The sequence below is a fragment of the Quercus suber genome, unplaced genomic scaffold (genome assembly GCF_002906115.3).
Source record: "Quercus suber isolate HL8 unplaced genomic scaffold, Cork oak 2.0 scaffold_23, whole genome shotgun sequence".
NCBI classification, from domain to species: Eukaryota; Viridiplantae; Streptophyta; class Magnoliopsida; order Fagales; family Fagaceae; genus Quercus; species Quercus suber.
The window spans coordinates 1,098,483-1,124,379 of NW_027069488.1; the positions used below are offsets into that span (position 1 = coordinate 1,098,483).

At 34.9% G+C, this 25,897-nt stretch overlaps 2 protein-coding genes and 1 long non-coding RNA gene across 3 annotated transcripts; all 3 read left to right on the plus strand.

The window, feature by feature from the left end:
• The first annotated feature begins 6,135 nt into the window (after positions 1-6,135).
• On the plus strand, positions 6,136-7,407 carry LOC111985402 (uncharacterized). Its single transcript, XM_065765862.1, has 2 exons — positions 6,136-6,780; positions 7,327-7,407. Exons 1-2 carry the CDS (start codon positions 6,136-6,138, stop codon positions 7,405-7,407), a joined length of 726 nt encoding a protein of 241 aa, XP_065621934.1.
• A 3,150-nt stretch (positions 7,408-10,557) lies between these two features.
• LOC136064292 (uncharacterized) lies at positions 10,558-20,904 on the plus strand. Its single transcript, XM_065765868.1, has 2 exons — positions 10,558-11,170; positions 20,528-20,904. The coding sequence occupies exons 1-2, from the start codon at positions 10,558-10,560 to the stop codon at positions 20,902-20,904; spliced, it is 990 nt and encodes a 329-aa protein (XP_065621940.1).
• Positions 14,398-18,615, plus strand: LOC136064071 (uncharacterized). The gene is made up of 2 exons (XR_010625729.1): positions 14,398-15,428; positions 18,366-18,615. It is a non-coding gene; the product is annotated as an uncharacterized LOC136064071 (long non-coding RNA).
• Positions 20,905-25,897: the final 4,993 nt, after the last annotated feature.

Sequence of the window (25,897 nt, forward strand, 5' to 3'; positions counted from 1 at the left end):
CAGCTCATAAAGAAGCCAGCCACGTTCTACCTAGAGACTTGAACTTCAAAGCAAAAACTCATTCAGTCAGTCAATAATCTCACAATTCCGAAGCTTGGGGGTAGAAATATGGGTACAGGGAAACCCTCCCTCTCTTCCTCACGACCTTCCTCAATTTCCTCTTCTGTGTGATTGCGGGTCAAAGTTTCAGACCTGTTGAAACACGTTTTCCCCATAGAGCTGAAACTTGAGAGCCAAAACCCATTGAGCCAGGAAACATTCTCACAATTCCGAAGCTTGGGGGTGGAAATATGGGTACAGGAGAACCTTCCCTCTCTTCCTCACGACCTCCCTCAATTTCCTCTTCTGTGTGACTGTGGGTTGAAATTTCATACCTGTTATGTTTTTATGGTTTTTTGCACTTTTGTTATAAGCATTTTGATTTTCTCTTGCCAAAGCACCATTAGCCTTTTGTTCATTATACATGTGGAATTTTGGGCTTGATTCTCCACAATAAACACTTCTAAAGAACCCAAGGGGAGATTTGGGTCGTTCTCGCATTTTTGGCCATTGTCGCAAAAATATTCCAAAAATTCTAAAGAACCGAACGATATTCCAAAAATATTTAGCTGCAAAGGGTTGCACACAGCAGCAATTATTGTTGTGCCAAAATAATTTAATCACCCACGGCAGCCCCCATATGCTCAACGCTAACTTAGCAACAATACAACTTGACATATGGTATGTCTCTATCTCAAGGCTTGGTATATGGAATATCTAGCGCCTTGCGGTGGGCCATTTAGCTATGACCTTTAGCTATTTGGTAAAGACTTCATTTAGCGGTGACGCCAAAAATATTTAGTTTCGAAAGGTCGCACAAAGCAGAAATTATTATCGTGCCAAAATAATTTAATCACCCGCGGCAGCTCCCATATGCTCGGCGCTAACTTAGCAACAATACAACTTGATGTATGGTATGTTGCTACCTCAAGGCTTGGTGTGTGGAATATCTAGCGCCTTGCGGTGGGCCATTTAGCTGTGTCCTTTAGCTATTTAGTGAAGACTTCATTTAGCAGTGTCGCCAAAAATATTTAGCTGCGAAGGGTCGCACATAGCAGCGATTATTGTTATGCCAAAATAATTTAATCACCTGCGGCAACCCCCATATGCTCTGTGCTAACTCAATAATAATACAACTTGATGTATGGTATGTCGCTACCTCAAGGCATGGTATATGGAATATCTAGCGCCTTGTGGTGGGCCATTTATCTATGACCTTTAGCTATTTGGTAAAGACTTCATTTAGCGGTGACGCCAAAAATATTTAGCTGCGAAAGGTCGCACACAGCAGCAATTATTGTTGTGCCAAAATAATTTAATCACCCGCGGCAGCTCCCATATGCTCGGTGCTAACTTAGCAACAATACAACTTGATGTATGGTATGTTGCTACCTCAAGGCTTGGTGTGTGGAATATCTAGCGCCTTGCGGTGGGCCATTTAGCTGTGTCCTTTAGCTATTTAGTGAAGACTTCATTTAGCAGTGTCGCCAAAAATATTTAGCTGCGAAGGGTCGCACATAGCAGCGATTATTGTTATGCCAAAATAATTTAATCACCTGCGGCAACCCCCATATGCTCTGTGCTAACTCAATAAGAATACAACTTGATGTATGGTATGTCGCTACCTCAAGGCATGGTATATGGAATATCTAGCGCCTTGCGGTGGGCCATTTAGCTATGGCCTTTAGCTATTTGGTGAAGATTTCATTTAGCGGTGACGCCAAAAATATTTAGCTGCAAAGGGTTGCACACAGCAGGGATTATTGTTGTGCCAAAATAATTTAATCACTCGTGGCAGCTCCCATATGCTCGGCGCTAACTTAGCAACAATACAACTTGATGTATGGTATGTTGCTACCTCAAGGCTTGGTGTGTGGAATATCTAGTGCCTTGCGGTGGGCCATTTAGCTGTGTCCTTTAGCTATTTAGTGAAAACTTCATTTAGCAGTGACACCAAAAATATTTAGCTGCGAAGGGTCGCACATACCGGCGATTATTGTTATGCCAAAATAATTTAATCACCCGCGGCGACCCCCATATGCTCTGTGCTAACTCAGCAACAATACAACTTGATGTATGGTATGTCGCTACCTCAAGGCATGGTATATGGAATATCTAGCGCCTTGCGGTGGGCCATTTAGCTATGACCTTTAGCTATTTGGTGAAGATTTCATTTAGCGGTAACGCCAAAAATATTTAGTTGCAAAGGGTCGCACACAGTAGCGATTATTGTTGTGCCAAAATAATTTAATCACCCACGGCAGCCCCATATGCTCAACGCTAACTTAGCAACAATACAACTTGACGTATGGTATGTCTCTACCTCAAGGCTTGGTATATGGAATATCTAGCGCCTTGCGGTGGGCCATTTAGCTATGACCTTTAGCTATTTGGTGAAAACTTCATTTAGCGGTGATGCCAAAAATATTTAGCTGCGAAGGGTCGCACACAGCAGCGATTATTGTTGTGCCAAAATAATTTAATCACCCGCGGCAGCTCCCATATGCTCGGCGCTAATTTAGCAACAATACAACTTGATGTATGGTATGTTGCTACCTCAAGGCTTGGTGTGTGAAATATCTAGTGCCTTGCGGTGGGCCATTTAGCTGTGTCCTTTAGCTATTTGGTGAAGACTTCATTTAGCGGTGACGTTAAAAATATTCAGCTACGAAGGGTTGCACACAGTGCAATTATTGTTGCGCCAAAATGAGTCAATCACCCGTGGCTCCCATATGCTCAACGCGTGAGGGGTTCTTGGTTTTGAAATTGATGTTTAGAGTTTTGCATTGTTGATCATTGGTTGGAAACATCATTCCCTTTGCGGTTGGATTTGTGGCTTGCCATTTTGCATTTTCAAGCTACAAAATTTTTTTTCACAAATATCATGTAAAGCAAGAGATATATGATGTTTCATCCATAAGAATGATAGCTAAAAAAAAATAATATAGATGAGGGGAAGAATTTTTTTTTTCTTGAATAAGGAAGTTGATTCTCCCTCCATCCTTCACTTCTTGGATGGCTTCTGGAGGTTGGAGCGATTTTGTCACATGATTTGGATCATCTCTAGTAGCTCAATGAGCTAAGGATAGAACTTTTTCAAGCTCAACTTCACAATGCTTTTCTTGCGCGGTAAAGCATGATATAGTTTTCCTTGGAACGACAAGTTGGTGTGAGAAACACCATCTCTTTGGTAGTTCCACACCTTTGGAGGCACCATTTCTCTTGTGTCAGCTGCTTGACTCCTCAGCGGAGTCGCCAAAATGTCAGGGACGTTTTTGCGACAAGAGCCAAAAATGCGAGAACGACCCAAATCTCCCCTTGGGTTCTTTAGAAGTGTTTATTGTGGAGAGTCAAGCCCAAAATTCCAAATGTATAATGAACAAAAGGCTAATGGTGCTTTGGCAAGAGAAAATCAAAATGCTTATAACAAAAGTGCAAAAAACCATAAAAACATAACATGTATGAAATTTCAACCCACAGTCACACAGAAGAGGAAATTGAGGGAGGTCGTGAGGAAGAGAGGGAAGGTTCCCCTGTACCCATATTTCCACCCCCAAGCTTCGGAATTGTGAGAATGTTTCCTGTTTCAATGGGTTTTGGCTCTCAAGTTTCAGCTCTATGGGGAAAATGTGTTTCAACAAGTCTGAAACTTCGACCCGCTGTCACACAGAAGAGGAAATTGAGGGAGGTCGTGAGGAAGAGAGGGAGGGTTTCCCTATACCCATATTTCCACCCCAAGCTTCGGAATTGTGAGATTATTGACTGGCTGAATGAGTTTTTGCTCTGAAGTTCAGGTCTCTAGGTAGAACGTGGCTGGTTTCTTTATGAGCTGAAGAGAGAGTTTTATATAGAGTTTGGGGTGTTGCTTTTGACTGGTTTTTGAGTAGTGGAAGAGGCTTTTATCCCCTATGACACTATTTTGGTGTTTTGGCTTGGATTGCTTTTGTTTAGGGAAGAGTTTGGTATGTTTTAAGCATGATTTTGGATAAGTGAGTTTTCTTTAATTGGTTGCCTTTAGTCAGAAATTTCAGACCATTGGGAGGGTCACCTAAGTGAGGGCTAGCAGATGGAGTTGGCCAATAGGAGCCAACTATGTTTAAAGGAAAAAATGGTTTGGGTAGAAACTTTGGGCCACAGTCACACAAAGTATAAAAACTGTTTTGGGGTGGAAATTTTGGATACAAGACCTCCTCTATGAGCCTGAGGTGCTACCAGTGTCCCTTGCTCACTTGGTAGCACGCATGGGCTGGGCTCATGCAAAAAGGTCCTAAAGGAATCGACCCATACCCTCCAAACCACACTTCTTCAATTTCCCCGATATGTCGCATGGGCTTGGGCCATGCTTAAAAGAATAAATAAAATATAATACATAAATTGAGCCCACAAAGAAGTCGGGCTTAGTTGAATCGGGCTTGTACGAAATGTGTCGCGAAAATGGGTATTAACACTTGTCAAGATGGTCAAGACTCTAAGAGACTCAAGATGGGTTTGGACCCAAGCTTTGCCCCTCAAAATTAGACTAATTAACAATTTGTAACTTAGTAAATCATTACTATCTTTATTTATTGGCTGCCTTGTACATACACTTAAATCACTTAATGCTACTTTTCTAGGTTGTTAATCTCCTTGATAACATGATTAGTATTAGATTTAGGAGAATGGGTTCAATTGCAGTTTTAATACTATTTTCAACCAAAAGAATCGAATAAACAAAACTACTTTTCAAAAGCGAAGTGATAAATAATAACTAAAACTGTTAAAGTGTTTCCTAAGTTTATTACTTCAATTAACAGTAGGATATTCTATTTTTGAATTGTATCCAATTTAAGCCTAGTAGCTTTAGCAACAAAACTTCCTTTAGCAAAAACCTAAAATTAAAAAAAAAAAAAAAAAAATTCAGTTTGAGTTTTCTTGTGTATGGTTGAAATTGGTAGGTTTTCTTTTCTACATCCCTAGAATATGTACCAGTTGACAAGATAGTGAGATAGCAATTCATAAAATTTTTTAGATCGTGTGGCAAAAGTCTTACATAAAACAATCTTTTTCACCCTAAATCAAATGGTGCCAATTTTGTAACCAGCCCTGCTTCATCAGATTCCATCCTTTGAGAATGATTTGGGTTGATGAGGTTGAAATGAGGGAGGGCCAGAGAGGCGCAACAATGTATAGAAGACTAGTTTTTACACTCCTTTCGCATAAGAGATGAATGTTGGCTAGTTTTAGAGCAACCACAGCAGTGGAGTTAAAAATTTAGCTATTTGGCACCATAAAAAGTTACTTTATCTATTTTACTTACATACATGCTGCAGTAGTGGATCTATTTTAACTTTCAACACAATAAAATAATATAAACATTACAATAAAAAAAGATATCTACTACAATAAAATAATATATTCACTACACACAACCATCATAGCCACACACACAACCGGGCAGGGAATAATTTTTTTTTTTTTTTAGCTCTAAAAAAAATAGCTTTAGCTCTACTGCTGTATAATTATTTTTGTGTTTTTGGTAGAGCTAAAATAGCTATATAGTTTTTTAGCTCCACTGCATTTATGCATATATGGCCTATGGAGTTATGGATTATAAAATAAGTTCCTTTTACGTTGCAGATAATTGGTGTCTTCAGCTTCATCATCCTCCAAGAGGACCAAGACGATACTATATAGGTATCATCAGGCATGGTCCAGCGTAACAAGTACATATTTGTTTTTATTTACTGCTTCTTGGCACCCCCAATACAGGCATGGACTCAATACATTCCAAAATGATTGTGCACTGACTATCCCGTTAGCTTTCAATGCTTAATTGAAGTCATTACTACTCATAACTCTCTCATTGATCTTTTTGACAAACTGAAAGGACTTGGGACCATTAGAAAGTCAAGAGTCTCTACATGCAACAAATGTTTAATTCCCCAATGTTCATGAATAATGAGTGCCAATAGAAAGGGTAGCAAAATAAGGCACTTCTCAGTTCCCAGAGTGAATGAATTACATAAAACCCGAAGGCTATATAAAAAAGGTAACAGCTAGCCAAAGAAGGCACTTAATTTCCATTTCGAATACATTCAAAGTTTTAGCATACAAAACATGGCAGCCACTAAGGTAAGCCTGAAGCTTTTGATCGACAAAAAGAGTCATCAAGTGCTCTTCGCTGAAGCAGGCAAGGAATTTGTTGATTTCCTTATTACCATTTTCGCTCTTCCAGTAGGAACTGTTATTAGGCTGCTTAAAAAGCAAGGGATGGTAGGCTGCTTGCAAAACTTCTACGAGAGCATTGAAAATTTGAGTGATACTTACCTTCAGCCAGACCAAAACAAGGACTCTCTGCTGAAGCCTAAAGTATACTTTTCTGGTGGTGTAGTCCCTCTCCAATTGCCAAATGTTGAATCATCATCAACATCCAGGAAATTCTATAGGTGTAACAATACTAGTATTAGCTACGGCTACAGCACCAACTGTATTTCATACGTGTCTGCTAACAGCAGAGCAATCTGTCCTTCTTGCCAGAATTTCATGAACCGTGAGCTAAATTTCGTAGACCCTCCAAGCTCAAACAATCCAGGGTCCTCCAGTGAAGGAGGATACGTGAAAGGGGTGGTTACATACATGGTAATGGATAATCTGGTGGTGAATCCTTTGTCAACTATTTCTAGTATCACTCTGCTTAACAATTTTAATGTCAAAGAAGTAGGAAATCTTGAGGAGAAAGTGGTCGATTTGGGCATGGATGAGGTGTGTCATTCCTTCTTTGCTTTTTATATATGCATGACCTCTATTTATTTCTTCTTTCTATTTCTGTTCTTTCGTTTTTCTTGAAAGAAAAATTTGGAATCGATGACTGATCCATCCCAGTAACTTAAACTGCTAAATCAAAAGGATGTCTTGCCCCTGGTATAGTATGTTACTGCGTACAAGTCTACGACTCTAGAGTATAGAGCCTATATGCTCAAAAATGCTACCACTTCGAGAAGATTGAAGGGGAACAGAAGTATAGGCTCATCTTAAAAAAAAAAAAAAAAAAAAAAAAACCTGAAATGTTGTATTGTCATTTTTGTATTATGGTTAATTCAACATGTAAAATTTCTAAATGTTAAATGTAAAAGACTTGGGATTTAATTCCACCTTAAAAAAACTTATTGTGATAGTAATAAACAATTATAATGTAGCATGCATATATCTTAACTTTAAATGTTGTTGTATCTATATATAAAATATGCTTCTGTTATCTACTAATTACTACACAATAATAATTATTTTGCTCCTGTGGTTTATTGCTAGGGTGTGAAATTGTTGAAGGCTTCTTTGCTGTCGAATAGTGTTCTCACTGATATCTTCCTCCCAAAGTTGAGCATGAAATAAGCTTTCAACAAGAGGCAGAAGCGTCCTTATAATGACGCTGTGTTGCAGCCGATTGGAATTTTAATTTCTAATAAAGTGTGTTTTAATGACTTTGTTTTTATCCGCTTATTTTGTTTATTATATGCAAGTACAATTGTTCCTCATAAAATGTAATACTCTAAAAAGCTATGCATTTTCTTTTAAAGTAAAAATAAGTTCATCCAAATAAACCCTTAATGCAAGAGGCCTGTGGGATTGCCAAGATTTTTTTTTGGTTGCAAATATGTTATGAATCTGGCAATGTAAAAGGCAATATGCTTGCCCTTCTTTCTCATTTTATTTTTTGGGAGTCTGGTTAAGTTTTCGTTAATTATCACCTTATATAATGACAGAGGACCATTAGTATTAATTCAAATTTTCTGTGCCTCTCCTCTTGTACGGAAGATTTGGATTCTCATTATATAAAAAGGCCACGAATGTTTAAGGTATTAATTGGGCCTACAATTTCCCACTAAGTAGACAAAGCCCTAGACATTGTTAGGCCCATTAGGCATTTCATTATATGATTGATGTCAAGCCCGACCGCTCAATAAGAAACCTTGAAGAAAAAGGTTTTGGGCCTGCAGTATTCCACTTGTTATGAAATAAAAATAAAATAGTAGTAAACAATAACAAAGAAAAATTAAAAAACTATTAAGTATATATAAATATCAATCTCTCAAGTGGTCATCCACACGTTGTATTGATCAGATGATTATCTAGAGTACATATAAATGATCTGTTTGAAACAACCCATGTATCTCAACTTTATATGGAATAGAGCATATATATATATATATATATAGCCTTTAAAAGTCGGTATAAGCCAACATTTGATCGGCAATTTCGAACGGCATTGGCATAGAATGCTGCATAATACAAATCTTGCCACCCAATATTGTATGCTGCCTTATATCATAGCACTGCTGATGTGTTGTGTTGTTGTTTTATTTTTCACTTAAAAAAAATTACATATCAAAGCTCACAGTTTAGAGATGAATTTAAAATAAACACGAGATTTTTGAGATTTTAAATTAAACTCTTCACTTTAAAAAATGTTTTGATTCAAACCATAAACTCATTGTGTGTAAAGCGATTAAAAAAAGTGCTTAAAGAAAATGCCTGGTTTTGAGTGAAATAGTGTTAGTATATAATAATCATACGTGTGATAAAATAAAAATAAAGTCGTTTTATTTAAGAATTTTCTGTTAATGATGTCAACATAAATGGATTTATGGTTGAATTGAAATATTTCTTAAAGTATAATTTAAACGTATGAAGTTTAATTTGAAGCCATCCATAAACTTAGAGTTTCGAAAAAAAAAAAAAAGTACACACACACACACACATATATATATATATATATTAATTTTAAGGTTTTTTTTTTTGGTAAATACAATAATATTTTAAACTTATGACATTCACTTTATGATAATTTCTCTTTTATCATCAGGTAAAGAAATCAATTGATTTTTGTATAGGTGATAATTGAACTCCAATCTTTTATTCGAAAACAAGAATTCTTTTTTATTATCACGACATATTTCCATAACCATTAGTGGACATATAGTAATTTCCATGTAAGCCTACTATGCTTTTTGTTTTAAACTAATTTGGCTCAAGGAATGATGTCTCGATTTATTTGGTGCCCTATGAGTGTATATTAGTATGTTATGTTTAATATTCCAAATGATGGGTTGATACTTTAAATATTAGTGTAAATTACACCTACCTCTTTTATTAAAATGACACTTCCCTAAATATCTCTTCTATTTAGGTTTCTATATATACAGCACATAAGTCTATGCTCTCTCTCTCTCTCTCTCTCTCTCTCTCTCTCTCTCTCTCTCTCTCTCTCTCTCTCTCTCTCTATATATATATATATATAAAATTGTTCAATTTTACATATAATTAAATAATATACTATTATTATAACATGGTATCAAACTTAGGGTTTTGAGAATTATTTATTTATTTATTTTTTGTTTGGCATTTTTTCAATAACATTATTGCTCCCCACATATTAGTCGACAGATCTCGAACTCCTTAACAAAACCCAACAAAAATCAACTGAAAACCATCTCTCCCCTCCATGGAAGATATTTGCAAACCCATGCACCACCATGAGCTGTCTGTAGCCTTCGGGTGCCTTCATGAATCAGCCAATAATTCATCTACCGACTCTTACGTGTATCATGCCATAACATAAAAATTCATATACTACATTAGGGAAATGTAAAAACAATGTAAATTTTACATGGTACTATTCATATAAACTAATAAAGGTTGTGTTTATTACAAACAAATTGTTACTCATAGTTTTACACATACTCAAATTTTTAATTGAAATCGTGACTTGAAGTAGTTTCGGTTTATAAATAGGGTGTGTGTAAAACTGTGTAACAAGTATTACCCAACTAATAATCGTCATTTTCCTAATAGAAAGTCAGAAAGTAGAACCACCTGATATTGTAAGCAAAATGACTAGCTTTTTACACCCATTTCACATAGCCTCCCTTGCCAGCCGATGCCTCTCATTTGGCAAACAATATTTGTCACCTAAGGGTACATATATATGTGTCGATCGACTGTTGGCAATTGAGATAAAAGAGGTATGAATTACGCTAATTATATTTGAAATCCTGGAAGCATGAACACCTTTTAGGCTATTTATTATTTATACATCATATGAAAAAGGAAAAATGAAAAAGTTACTTGATGTTGCTGACTGGTGCCTCAGCTTCATAGTCTTCCAAGGCTACTGAGTATTACTTGGCACCGTCAATACAGACATGGACTCAAAACATTCCAAAATGATTGTGCACTAACTCCAATTGGCTTTTCAATTGCTTGAAGTCATTACCACTCATAACTCTATCATTGAATTTTTCGACAAAACTGAAAGGACTTCCCAATTAGGGAATTAAGAGTCCCATGCTGTGCATACATGTATGCAGCAAATGTTTAGTTCAACGTTTCAATTCCCTAATGTTCATGAATCACGAGTACCAATGAAAAGACTATTCATTATAATTTCCCATTAATTATTCCATATAGCCCAAAAGACTATATAAAAGGGTGGTATTATCCAAGCCAAAGAACTGAAAGAAGTCACTTGGCATATATATAGAGATGGCAGCTACAAAGGTAAGCTTGAAGCTTTTGATAGACAGTAAGGGTCAGCGGGTGCTCTTCGCTGAAGCAGGCAAGGAATTTGTTGATTTCCTCATAACCATTCTCGCTCTGCCGGTTGGAACTGTCATTAGGCTGCTTAAAAAGCAAGGAATGGTAGGCTGCTTGCAAGACTTCTATGAGAGCATTGAAAGTTTGAGTGATACTTATCTTCAGCCAAAACAAAACAAAGACTCTCTGTTGAAGCCCAAAGTATACATCTCTGGTGGTGGTGTAGTCCCTCTCCAATTGCCAAACATTGAATCATCAACATCTAGGAAATTCTATAGGTGTGTTCAAGGTCATGCATATGTATCTGATGATCGCAACACATCTTGTCCTTCGTGCACGAGACCATCGATTACTATGACCTCGGAATTAACTTATGTAGACTCGCGAAGTGGAAACAATTCGGGCTCCTCCAGTGAAGGAGGGTATGTGAAAGGTGTGGTTACATACATGGTGATGGATGATCTGGTGGTGAAGCCAATGTCCACTATTTCTAGTATCACTCTGCTTAACAATTTTAATGTCAAGGATGTAGGGGCCCTTGAGGAGAAAGTGGTTGATTTGGGCATGGAAGAGGTATGACTGTCATAGCAATTAAGCTTTCTCTACTTGATTTCTTGAAGTATAATATATGTGTGTAATAACAATTTTTTTGCTATATTTTGATTTTGTAGGGTCTTAAATTGCTGAAGGCTTCTCTACTGACAAAAAATGTTCTGACAGACATCTTCCTTAAATCCTAATTGAGAAATTTAGGTGGCTAATAAATGTTGCGAAGGAAGAAGGGGCCTAAATGATTGCACTATTACATTATATTGTGTTTTCTTATTTTGGAGTGAAAATAGTTTCTGGGTTTTTGACAAAGTGTTGTTGCAAGTATGTTACGTCTTTTTCATTTTGTTGGGTTTCATTCTTATGCTTTCGATGGTAGCCAAATGTCTGGAAATATAAAGGGCAATATACATTTACTTGATTAATGATTACTGTTGTTCACTCGTTTGTTTATGAATTGGCATTGTTTGGGAAAAATGTTAAAAGTTATTACCAAAGGGCTTGGGCCCAAGGTTCTTTTACTTGTCTTAAACTCCTTACGATAGTTGTCATAATTCTGATTTTGGATCTTAGAATCCCAAGATTCTACTCTACAAAAACAATCCTGATCAACCTAGAATTAATCATTCATGGGATAAGGGCGGAATGAGATCGTGATTCTGGATGATGGAATGTAAAATCTTACGATTATTCTCTATAAAATCCTTACAATTTTACCCCATAGATCAATTTATATTCGTGTAATATCGTTTATGTAGCCTTTAAGCAAAATCAACATCCATTAAAATTATTTTTAGTTACGTCTCTCTATGGTGAGATTAGAATTGTCCAACTCTATTGTAATGGGTTTTGAATGGCTTGACATTTTTCATTATCTTAATAATGTTGAAACATTTGCAAAAATTTTGTAACTTTGAATTTGGGGTGATTTTCTTATTGTAGTAAATGTCAGATTTGTTGATTTGGAATGAGTAAGTCCAATGTTACAAACATTTTCACAACTTTGTCACAACTTTGCTATATGGTGACTTGTGAGTGGTGAAATCATAAACCTACATGGACCTACTATTTTATTTTCACCACTTACAATTCGCCAAGTAGCAAAGTAGTGGCAAAGTTGTGGAAATATTTGTGGCACTAGACTTACTCATTTGGAACTTTATGTATATTTTTTTTGTTAGAACTTAAAAATTTTAAGTTTGAAATTTGAACTTTGTCACTTATTCACGTATCGTTAATTTGGTTCTAATTAGTTAGTACCTTTTATGAGTAATTTGTGTCAAATTTACTTTTTGTTTTTCTTATGATTTTTTAACATATATTATCAATACTAATGAATTTTCATTATTATTTTTTCTTCTTCTGGAAAGTAGAATCTTACTATTCTCGATTTGATCCACGAAATTCTCATTAATCCTATATAGGATTCTAATCCTAACTAACATGTTACTTAATTACTATTTACTTGCTTTGCACTCCATATATTTGTATTACACACAGACATGCTTATATTAAAAGACAATTCATTATACAATTTTACATTTAGAAATTTACAAATTATTTTCTTGTGTCTCTCTTTCTCTTTATTTCTTCCCTTTATTTTTATCAACTTTGTAATTATCAAAGAATAATAATAATAATAAAATTAATATTATTAATATTAATATTAATATTAATATGGCATCTCATTCCACAAAAATCACACCACATCAAATCTGCTATACTTAAAATGTTTAGCATCTTAGCTACAGTAGACTGTCATGTCATTTATAACAATTTACTGTAGCTCAAATCTTTTAAAAAAGAAGTTTTTTTTATTACTACTTTGACTATTCTCACTTTTCCTTTCTTTTTCTTTCACAAATTCATTATTTTTTTTCCACCAGCCTTTCTCCATGAGGTTTGATTTTTCTTTATTTTGTTTTAGGATTGGGTAGGTGTTTATTTATTTATTTTTTTCATGGTAATAACTTGATTTGGCATGGGTTTTCAGTTTTAGGTTCAATCTTGAGGGACCACACTAGAGCCTCCTTGATTTGGCATGGGTTTTTTGTTGGAGCTGGATGACAAAGGGTATGTGCTGGTGTGTGCTGTGGTTGATTTTGGGTCACGGTGGTGGTGTGGTGGTGTTGAAGTTTTATGGGGTTTTTTTTTTTTTGGGGGAGGTGGCTTGTGATTGTGATGATAGTTGTTTTGGCTACTGGTGTTGGTCTATTTTAATGAGTTCTATGGTGGGTTGTTGATGATGGTGGTGGTTTTGTTTAGGGTTTTTTTGCTGTGGGTTGTGGCTGCCATGGTGGTGGTAGTGGTGGCTGATGGTGGTTGTTTTGGTTTTTTTTTTTTTTTTTGGTGGTGGGTTGTGGCTACCACAATGGCACTAGTGGTGGTGAATGTGGTCGACTGCTGGTTGCCATGAATTTATGTGTGGGTTTGTGGTGGCTTGGGTGGTGAGAATAAAACAGAATAAAAAATGGGAAATAAATAATATTTTAATGAAGTGATAAAATAAAAATAGAAGTTTTAATATTAGGTGTATTGTAAAGGGCTGTGTTAAATGCTATAAAATTGATTTTTTAGATACTAAATACCAAAATTTTTACAACTTTTAATAAGAATGCTCTAATAATAATAATAATAATAATAATAATCAACATCATTATCATAGTCATGGATAGGACTAGGCTTGGCCCATCAGGATGGTGACAATGGGCCCTAATATATAATAGCTTTGTCCACTTAAAAGAAAAGTTACGAATCGAGTTAATACGGATAAAAGAAAAGTCCACGGGAAGAGCTAAATTAAAGGGATACAATAATTCAGGTCTCAAAAAGCAGTCCAACTCTTCCTTTGCTAAAAAAGCAAGTCCTCCATGTCTCCATCCGTGGTCGACAATGAACTGTGGTTACATTGGAATCAAATTTTTTTACTTTTGGCCTAACTGTTGTGATTGGAACATCGTACAAATGACTGGCTGTCTTATATATATATATATATATATATTTTTTTTTTTTTAAATCACAATATTTACTGCTTTATCGGACCATTTTTCAGTAATTTGCTGTAAGTTTTATCTCTTTTTTTTCATCTCTCACATCAGAGCTTGGACAAAGTTGTGGCACTCAATCTCATTCATAAAATTTTATCTTAGCACGTCTGTCCTTATATTATAAAAGTGATGTTCCAACAATAACAAATCATATAGTTAGTTGTGAAAAATATTGTACCCTTATCTTATCAGTACTTAATGCATTTGAAGCTTCTTAGGGCTTGTTTGGATTGAAGAAAGTAAAATAAATTGGCCAAAAATTAGTCTAATTCCCTAATTTTTGACCAACTTACTATATTTTCCATCAATCCAAACAATCCATTAAGTTCTAAATATGAATCAGGCAAACAACAATACATTAGTGCTTTTGGCACAGGGAATGCTTTTGTTTTCTTATTTGTTTAAAATTACTGTCTTTTTATGCTAGTTACTAGTTAGTATGTGATGCATGAGTCATGACATATTAAGGGCTTTTGATTCTCACACGCTTTTTATTATAAATATAGACATTCTGTGAAAGAATATTTTAGTTTTCCCATATATTAATTAATTGCTTGTGTCCCAAAAACTTCAAAGCTAGACAGAGTCCATGGCAGCTGTGAACAAAGCAGCGAGTTTGAAACTTGTGATAGACACAGAAAGCCAGAGAGTGCTTTATGCCGAAGCGGGCAAGGAATTCGTGGACTTCCTAATTGACATAATCGCCCTGCCGGTCGGGGCTTTCATTCCGCTTCTGAATCAAGAAATGTTGGGCGGCTTGGGAAACATTTACGAGAGCATTGAAAATTAAAGTACTACTTACCTTAAGCTATACGTGAACAAAGGCACTCTCCTGAAGTACAAAGCATTCATCTCTGGTAGTGTTGGTACTTCGGCCTTCTCCAATTGCCAAACGTTGTAACCTCAACATCCAGGAAATTGTATGGGTGTAAATATTCTTGTTGTCTTCAAGAAGTGTTCGACCGCTCCCAATCCTTAACCTGCTCGATCCATTCATCATATGGGACTTCGTTAAGTTATCAAGGTCCACGAAGTCTAAACAATCCCTACTTCTCCACTGAGATGGAGGGAGGGTATGTGGAAGAGGCGGTTACGTACATGGTGATGGATGATCTGGAGGTGAAACCATTGTCCACATTTTCTATCATCACTCTTCTTGACAAGTTTAATGTCAAGGAAATAGGAACTCTTATGGAGAAAGTGGTCGATTTTGGCATGGATGAGGTATGTTTTTGTTTTTGTTTTTTGAGATAGATGAGGCATGTTCATTCTTTGTATTTTTGTGCATTTACTTCATTTACTTTCAGTGTCAGTTATCTCCTTCTGATGATTTTTTTTTGGGTGCAAAATAAGTTGGTTAAAGTTAAACTGGTAGAGGATCATAAATTCCTAATAATTATATAAAAAATACTATTGATAAGATTTGTTGTAATTGATGTATAAATTAAAATGATATTTGTGATAAGTTACGTGAAATGATATTGCTTCAATCATATTTGTCAGGTTAACAAGAGTTGTGAAGTAATTTTTTGTGATGTATATATATTACATTTTTATCGCGTAAAAGCAAATATACATGGACTTTTTTTCTCAACCAATAAACAGATTACAATTTACCATAGATGAAAGGCATTAATTCTCTCATAATAATGATAAGTGTATGTACATATTTCATATACATTACTTATTTCATGTTTTATACATGAATATTAAAAAATGTGTGTATTGTGCGTGGAATTATAGGCATTGTGTATACAAAGTTTACAACAGTGTGAAACAATATTTTCAAATAAATGAAGTCATGGATATATGCAACCTGGGGGGCCATCCCTATCTTTCTTTCGTTATGAGGCATTGAGATGGATTGGTACCATCTGGATTTGCATTGTTAAGTTATGTTTTTTTAATGAAATTTTGTTATTCAGAAAAAAAGAAAGTTCTAACTGTTTTGAGATGTTCATTGATGCCATGCCCAGATATCAACATAAAAACATGTGCATGGACTTTTTTCTCTGCCAAAAAAAAAAAAAAAGAAGATGCCGGCATTGTGTTGTGCTAGGTTTGATATATATATATATATATATATATATTTTATTTGAAAGTCACAATGAAAGAGGGAGAATCTGAATTATGTATGTTTTCATTAAAAATATTAGAAAATAGTTGTCAAGTTATAAAGCTCTTGGCATTTTGCTAATTTAATTATGGAGCTCTAACTATTGACTAATACAGAATAATTTTCTCTTCTAAAAAAAAAACATACATAATATTTTTCATAATAATTTAATTAATTTATTAGTTCTTATTTGTACTTATTACTGACATCATTTTATTATTTACAATTAAAGACTTAATACAATTGGACCAAGACCTATCAATTCATTTGAACCTGAAAAATAAAAACATGCGTGTGTAAAAGTTTATTTGAATTCTTGAAAAATGAGCCAACCCGATCCTACTTACAATTAAAGACTTGATACAATTGGACCAAGACCTATCAATTCATTTGAACTTGAAAAATAAAAACAGGCGTGTGTAAAAGTTTATTTGAATTCTTGAAAAATGAGCCAACCCGACCCTACTTACAATTAAAGACTTGATACAATTGGACCAAGACCTATCAATTCATTTGAACTTGAAAAATAAAAACAGGCGTGTGTAAAAGTTTATTTGAATTCTTGAAAAATGAGCCAACCCGACCCTACTTACAATTAAAGACTTGATACAATTGGACCAAGACCTATCAATTCATTTTCATTTGAACTTGAAAAATAAAAATAGGCGTGTGTAAAAGTTTATTTGAATTCTTGAAAAATGAGCCAACCCGACCCTCTTTGCAAAAAATTAGGTTGAGTTGATTGATCCATTTTGATTTTAGGAAGAAAAACAATATTCATTTTTTGTTTTTTTTTTTAATTATATTATAAATTTACTAACAAAAGTAAAGAAAATTTATGTAAAAGAAAAATAGTAAGAAGGTTCAAATTACTCATTCATTTTATTTATTTTCAGTTATAATGTCCACTGTTCTTTAGTCATCTATGATTCTATATTACATAAAAATCATTAAAAAGTACTATGTAAATAAATTAATTATAAAAAAAGGTAAAATACATTAACTTACTCTGAGGTTTGGAATAATGCTAAAAACATCCAAAACTTTTTTAGAATGTCCAATTTGGTTCTTTAAACATTAATCAAGTGTAAGGCCGTTTGTGCATTAGAGACATGAGAGAAGAAGAGATGGGAGAAAGAAAATCCACGAGGGTAAGATTTGGCCTGGCAAAGGAACATAAAATAGAAAGAGAGAGAGAGAATAAAGTGAGAAATAAAGGAAAAAGAAAAGAAACAAGAGATAGAGAGAAGGCCAAGTGTGTGGAGGTGTGGGGTTGATTGACTGTGAGGATAAGAAGAAAGAATAGAGAAAAGATATAAAAATAAAAAATAAAAAATTTCTTTGGGTCTGAAACAAATGATGTTACACTAACCTACCTTAAGGTTTAGGGTAATGTCAAGGATCAAATTTGATCCTTGACATTACCCTAAACCTTAAGGGTTTGATCCTTGACATTACCCTAAACCTTAAGGTAGGTAAGTGTAATCTTACCATAATTATGTCTTTTAGGGTATATCCAACCTATCACAGATCGGGTAAGGATCATAGAGGTTTTATAACCCGCTATAATAAAAGTTACTGACCTGAATATGATTTGATCCATACCCAAATGATCAAATCCGAACCCATCATACCCAACATGTTTGATAGGTTTATTCCCAATGCATTCATGTAAAATTTTCTCTATTCTTTCCTACATTTACTAACCGCTTTGCTACTTTTTCTCATTTATTGCTAAGGTATAAAATTGCTCAGAGCTTCACTANCCTAACCTTAAGGTAGGTAAGTGTAATCTATACATAATTATGTCTTTTAGGGTATATCCAACCTATCACAGATCGGGTAAGGATCATAGAGGTTTTATAACCCGCTATAATAAAAGTTACTGACCTGAATATGATTTGATCCATACCCAAATGATCAAATCCGAACCCATCATACCCAACATGTTTGATAGGTTTATTCCCAATGCATTCATGTAAAATTTTCTCTATTCTTTCCTACATTTACTAACCGCTTTGCTACTTTTTCTCATTTATTGCTAGGGTATAAAATTGCTCAGAGCTTCACTACTATCAAAGAGTGTCCTCACTGATGTCTTCCTCCCAATGTTGAAAGAGGAAGTCAATTTTCAAGAGGTTGAAAAAGCAGAATGATGGCTCTGTTGTATCTTAGTGGTGTTTCAATTTCTAAGTGAAGAATTCTGTGGGATTTTTTTTTTTTTTTTTTTTTTTGCAAATATGTTTCGAATGTAGTTAAATCTGGTGTGGCTATCTAATGGACAATGGTTGATCCCCCCCCCCCCCCCTTCTCTCTCTCTGAAATGAAAGTTTGTAAGATTTGTTAGTAATTAGAGTTTAGCTAATTCTATAACAAATTTTAAGAAAAACCACCGACTTATATAGATTTCACGTGCCTTTTTGTAGCCATTCAAACCTCAAACTCTACACCATATAAGAACGGAAATTAACCCTTATATTCTACAGACGAAAAGACGATCATAGATTTTATTAAGAAGATCTTGCCAAAGCCAAAACATCTTTCAATCACTCCAATTGCCATATTCTTGAGAGGAGTTTACCACCCAAACACAAAGATAACCTATGGTGTGTTAGAGTGCTCAGTTGAAATCACAGAGTCAAGCAAAATCTTCCAAATGCCTTGAAGTGACCAATATATAGGTTTAATGGTCGGTGTATCAACTCACAAGTATCAATTATTCTTGTCACTTATAATCAACTACTTTAACGATTGTAAAATTTATTGTGAACAAAGTTATGTCCGTAACATTACTCTTCTATTATAAAAATAAATATACTGACAAAAATTGTGTCTGTAACATTGTTTTTCTATTAAAAAAAAATTGTATTCATTTAATATAAAAAAAAAAAATCCTTGGTTACTTGCTTAATTAAAAATGTATAAAGATTGGATAAATTGCAAATTACACTTCTAAAGTTTGGAGGTGTTTAGATTTTATACTTTTAAGTTTTAGAATTTGAAATTTACCCCTTGAAGTTAGGGATATTTGGATTTTATACTTTAATGTTTTAGAATTTGGATTTTACCACCAAAAAGTTTGGGAGTGTTTGGATTTTACACATCCCAAATTTGAAACTTTAGGGTTTAAAATACTAACTCTTCTTAAACTTTGGAGAATAAAATCCAAATACCCATAAAATTTAAGAGGAAAAATCCAAATTCTGAAACATAAGGTGTAAAATTCAAATACTAAAGAGTAAAATCTAATTTTTGAAATTTTAGAGCGTAAAATTCAAAGCTTTCCATTTAATTATTGCTTTCTTTGCCTTTTGACTAAGAAAGGTTAAAAAAATGTTTGGCAGGGGCAGAATTCATTTTCACAAGAGAAGGAGAAGCAAAAAAAATCAAAGAAAAAAAAAAGGAAAAGGAAAATATAAAATTCAAAGAGAGTACATGCAATCATACCTTGCATTAGCACAGGACACTGCAATAATGGACCCAAGCCTGCCCACTTGCGCAAGTCAGTCTGTGGCCGACAATGAGATTTCATTTCTAGGAAAGCCAGTGGCTTTTCTGAATTAGTGAAAATTGAGTAACAATTAAAAAAAAAAAAAAAACGGTAGAAACAAACTTTTTTTAGTAAAACACAAAATATATTCCCTTCTCTGCAAACAATTACAATTAAATTCAATGGATCGGTTGAATTTAATTGGAGAATCTAGGTAAAAATTTCTGAATAACCTTAATTTTTAAATTATGTAGCAAAACAGTCCATTTTTAAACTATGTAGTAAAAGATCATTGTTTTGGAACTCAACATTAGCAATCGTATTTTACCACGTAAATTTTTTTGAAAATTTTGAGCAAGAATGTCAAGTTCCACTTATAAATATATATAAAACTCAATATTGTTAATATATATAGAGTATTAAATTACTAATATCAAGTTTCAAAAAGTAGTATTTTGTTAAATAGTTTGAAAAGTTAGCTGTTTTATTGCCTAATTTAAAAATTAAGGCTGTTTAGCTATTTTCACCCGAGAATCTAACGTAGTCCACCTTTTTTTTTTTTTTTTGGATCTAAAATCCTATATATATATATATATATAATATTTTTTTTTAGATACATAAATTTTAGGATTCTAAAGAAGGACAACATATTTTCAATTGATGCATGATAATAGTGCTAATAGCACGCCCATTGAAATTGATTTTAATCCAATCAAGATATGCCATGTAAGAATTGTGTCCCGGCTGGATTTACTCGGTCAACTAAATCATCTGTCCTGATGATCACGGTGATTATTGTACATCATTTTTCCCAGCAAAGTTGTAGAGAAACCAAGCTAGACATGTCCATGGCAGCTGTAACCAAAGTGAGTTTAAAACTTATGATAGACACAGAAAGACGCAGAGTGCTTTATGCTGAAGCAGGCAAGGATTTCGTGGACTTCCTCTTCTACATTCTTGCCCTGCCCATTGGAACTTTCATTCCGCTTCTCAATCAAGAAATGGTGGGCAGCCTGGGAAACATTTACGACAGCATTGCAAATGTAAGTACAACTTACCTTCGACCAAACGTGAACAAGGAGTTCATATCCTGAGAGGGGAAAAGGGTACGTGCTGCTTAATTAAATCCTTTGCCAAATCTATAAAAAAAAAAAAAAAAAAAAAGAAGAAAAGAAAAGAAAAGATGCTTCTTATTTTTGTTTTTTGTTTTATCAATAAAGCAAAGCAAAGAGGTTTCAGAATTTGCAAAAGTCTTCTATTGCTGGGCTAATTAAAAAGTACATAATAGATAAAGCTATGTCCACTAAAGAAAAGTTATAAAGGGTTACGTACGGATTAAATTCTTTTTATAAAAAGAAGAAAAAGCGTGACCCAAGGCCTCAATCTATGGCCGACAATGAATTGTTGTTACATGGGAAAAGCCAAATTTTGGGATACAATATTCATATAATAGTGACAAGTAGTTATTTATAGTTTGACACGTAGAATATTTATGACAAAAATTATATATCAACACAAAAGTTGTATCAGCACAATAATTATTAGTTTATTACTAAAATTATTCACACAAAATTCCTCTAGGGTACGTGGAAGAGGTGGTTATGTACATGGTGATGGATGATCTGGCTGTGGAACCATTGTCTAGTACAACTTCTATTATCAGTCTTCTTGATAAGTTTAGTGTCTGATTGGCATGATTAATTTTGTTAACTTATTTTACTATTTAAATTATTTTTGCTACTATTTATATGTCTCACTACATTTTTTGGTACTATTCATGGATTCGATTATACTATTTCAACTAACTTTTACCTTTATTTACAGTATTTTCAGCAAAAAATTTTTAGTTTTAGCAAAATAAGCGAATCCCAAATAGACTTTTAATGTTAAGGATTTGAGAACTCTTGTGGAGAAAGTGGTCGAATATGTCACCCATTCTTTGCTGTCTGTCCATGACTTCTATTTACATCTTTTATTACTGTTTGTCACTTCATTTTCAAATTTTTGCAAAAGTAAAATTTAAAATGGAGCTGGAACACAGAAAGTGAAATAAAGAATTTGTGTTCAGGTTCTTAAAACCATTTCCATTTGAAATGCATTTATCCCATAGACTAAATATTACAAATCTAAATTTATATTCAAGCCACATCATTTAATACACGAAATAAACTTGTTCTATTTTAAATAAAATAAAATGTAAAAAGTTTAGTATTTGTTTATGTTACGAAAGAGAATTCTAGAGTGTATTGAAAGAAAAGACTTTGGGAGGTAATGAATTTTACTTAACAGAATCAGAAAATGAAAAACAGTTGATTAACTTTACATCATCCTCTGCTTTATATACACTAAACGGGAAAACAGAATTCTAACTAACTTAACAAACTCTAATCTCCTAATTAGAGTGACAGCTGTAATCCACTAACACCAACTCATACGTGCCAATATCTACACGTGCTGATCAGTCTGAATGTTGACACTTAAGTGCACGACATCGTTTAACCTTCATCTTTGTTTTCTTCCTTTTAGTAGCAGCTGTGTCGTTTTGCTCTGTTTTAGTGCATTCCTTGAAGTCTTCTTTCTTCTTGACTGCAACATCTTCTTCTTTAGCAGATGTTTCAATACTCCCCCTCAAGTCATGAACCATAAGTTCAGTGACTTGATCATCAGTGGTCTGGAGCTTTGGTGAGTAAATATCTATCAACCCCAAACAAGTAATTAACCTGCTAAAAGCTGGTAGTCCCAATGCCTTTGTAAAGATGTCAGCTGTTTGAAGTTGACTCGAAACATAGAATGTTTTGATCACTCCTTCTGTGATTTTGTCTCTCACCAAATGACAATCAACTTCTATATGTTTCGTCCTTTCGTGGAAGACTGGATTTGCTGCAATATGTAATGCAGCCTGATTATCACAGAACAATTGAGCACTACTTGGATGATCAACTCTCAAGTCTCTTAACAACTGAAGAACCCAAACAATTTCACATGTTGTGGTGGCCATTGCCCTGTATTCGGCCTCTGCTGAAGACCTAGAAACTGTGCTCTGCTTCTTGGACCTCCAAGAGATTAGAGAATCCCCCAAAAACACACTATAGCCTGTAATAGACCTTCTGGTATCTGGACACCCTGCCCAATCTGCATCACAAAAGGCTTTGACTTGCATACTTGAGTTACTAGAGAAGAACAGACCTCTGCCTGGTGTCCCTTTCAAATACTGAAGCACCCTATTGACTGCCAACATGTGGGGCTCTCTTGGTTCAGCCAGAAACTGACTTAACCTATGCACTGCATAGGTGATATCAGGTCTGGTTAGAGTAAGATATAATAATCTTCCAATCAATTTCCTATATTGACTAGCATCTGGAAGAAGTTTACCAACATCCTTTGAGAGATGCAAGTTTTGCTCCATTGGTGTTCTCACTGGTTTAACTCCTAAGAAACCTGTATCTTGTAAAATCTCCAAACAGTATTTTCTTTGATTCAAACTAATTCCCTTGTCACTTCTGGCAACCTCAAGACCCAGAAAATACTTCAAAGAACCCAAATCTTTCAAGCCAAACTTAGTATCAAGCAAGAGTTTCAAAGCACTAACACAACCCGGATCATTACCAGTAAGCAAAATGTCATCTACATATACTAGCAAAACTGTGAAGGAGGATCCTTTAGTGTAGGTAAAAAGGGAGTAGTCAGCCTTAGATTGAACAAACCCAAAATTTAACAATGTATAAGAAAATTTGGCAAACCATTGCCTTGAAGCTTGCTTTAAACCATAGAGACTCTTGTTGAGCTTACAAACCAAAGGAGCAGAAGCAGAAACACCCTCCCCCTTGCTGTGAAAACCAGGTGGAAGATGCATATAAACTTCCTCATTCAACTCACCATGCAGAAAGGCATTATTTACATCTATTTGATGAATACACCACCCTTTCACAGCAGCCATAGACATGACTATCCTGACAGAAACTGACTTGGCTACAGGAGAGAAAGTGTCTGTGTAATCAAGACCTTCTCTCTGATTGTAACCCTTAGCTACTAAACGAGCCTTGTGTCTTTCAATAGAGCCATCAGACTTGAATTTTGTTCTATAAACCCATTTGCATCCAATTGGAACTTTACCCGGAGGAAGAGGGGTTAAAGTCCAAGTATTGGTGAGTTCAAGAGCTGCTATCTCCTTATCCATAGCAGCCCTCCAATCAGAAGATTTTACTGCCTCAGAAAAGGAAGTAGGGTCTGGGGAAGAGGAATCAACTGCCATGACAAATTGTCTATAGTTCTTGCTTAGATTAGTATAAGTAAGGCAAGCAAAAATATCATAGGGCTCACCAGACAAAGGTTTAGAAGTGACTGATTGGCAAGAATAGGCTTGGAGGTAGGAAGGAGGCTTATGTGGTCTGGTTGATTTTCTAAGGTGTAATGGAGAATTAGGCCTAGGAACAGATGCAGAAACAGTGTCAATCTCAGAAATAAGAGCAGGAGTAGGATGTGGTAAAGCAGATTGGAGTGAAGGAGGAGGAATGGGAATTGCAGAAACAATGTCTGCAGAATCAGCAGAAGGAAAACCAACAGGTTGTTGAAAAGAAGAATCTGAGAAGGAGTAATCAGGAACTGAATGAGGAAAAACAAAAGAATTATGACAGTCACCAGTGGAAGAATCAGAGGAGAGGTGTGAAGAAGAGGAAGTAGAAGCAAAAGGAAAAATAGTTTCATGGAAAACTATATCTCTAGAGACATGAATAGAATTTGACTCCAAATCAAGAACTTTGTAACCTTTAATACCATGTGGATAGCCTAGGAAAACACATTTTCGAGCTCTTGGTGCAAATTTATGTCTGTTGTGACTAAGAGTAGAAATAAAGCACAAGCAGCCAAAAATTCGAATATGGCCATATGAAGGAGGTTGTTTAAAAAGCATTTCATAAGGAGTTTTGTTATTTAGATGCTTGGAGGGTAATCTATTTATGAGATATACTGCAGTGAGAATGCAGTCACCCCACAATTTTAAAGGTAAAGAAGAGTGGAACCGTAGGGCTCTTGCAACATTTAAAATGTGTTGATGCTTTCTCTCAACAATTGCATTTTGTTGAGGAGTATCAACACAAGATAATTGATGCAAGATGCCCTTGGATTTGAAAAAATCCCTCATGATAAACTCTGTGCCATTGTCACTCCTAATACATTTAATTTTGACATTAAATTGAGTCTCAACCATGACAGAAAATTGTTGAATAAGAGCTAGTGTTTCTGACTTAGATTTAAGCAAATAAACCCAAGTGCACCTAGAATAGTCATCCACAATGGTAAGAAAGAACTTGTAGCCCTCAATAGTGGGAACTGAAAAAGGCCCCCAAAGATCACAATGTACAAGATCAAACACACAATGAGATACATGATGACTAGTAGGAAAGGATAGTCTCTTTTGCTTAGAAAAATGACAAATGTCACAGCATACAGTTTTATTTGCTGGTAAAACAGATACAAGATTATTAAGCAAAGACAATTTTGCATAAGAGGGATGCCCTAAACGAAAATGCCACAAATCAGCATTTACATTAGTGAATTGGACAGAAGGAATGGAGACAGGAACCTTGGAAGCAGTAGCAAGCACAGATGGAGGTGAAACTCTGTGCTGGAGCAGATATAGGCCTCTTGATGCTTTACCCAGCCCAATCATGTTCCAATTGGCTAGGTCCTGGATAAAGCAAAAAGAACCAAGGAATACAAGACAACAAAAAAGAGATTTTGTGAGCTGGCTGACAGATATCAGATTGAATGTAAAAGATGGAACACATAGAACTCCATAGAGTATAAGACTATCTGAGATATGAACTGTTCCTATATGAGTAACTAAAGCCTTCTCTCCATTGGGTAAATAGACAAAAGTATTAATGGTGGATGTAATTGTGGTTAGGCAAGAAACTGAATGGACCATATGGTCTGTTGCACCAGTGTCAATAATCCAATCATTAGACTTATGGGCTTGTTTATCTATGATATGAGCAGAAAAAATGGAATGAGAAAGGTTAGGGGGCAACCAGAAAGAATTACCTGAGAAGTTGGCAAAATGAGGCATGGTTGAACTAGTACTGGCAG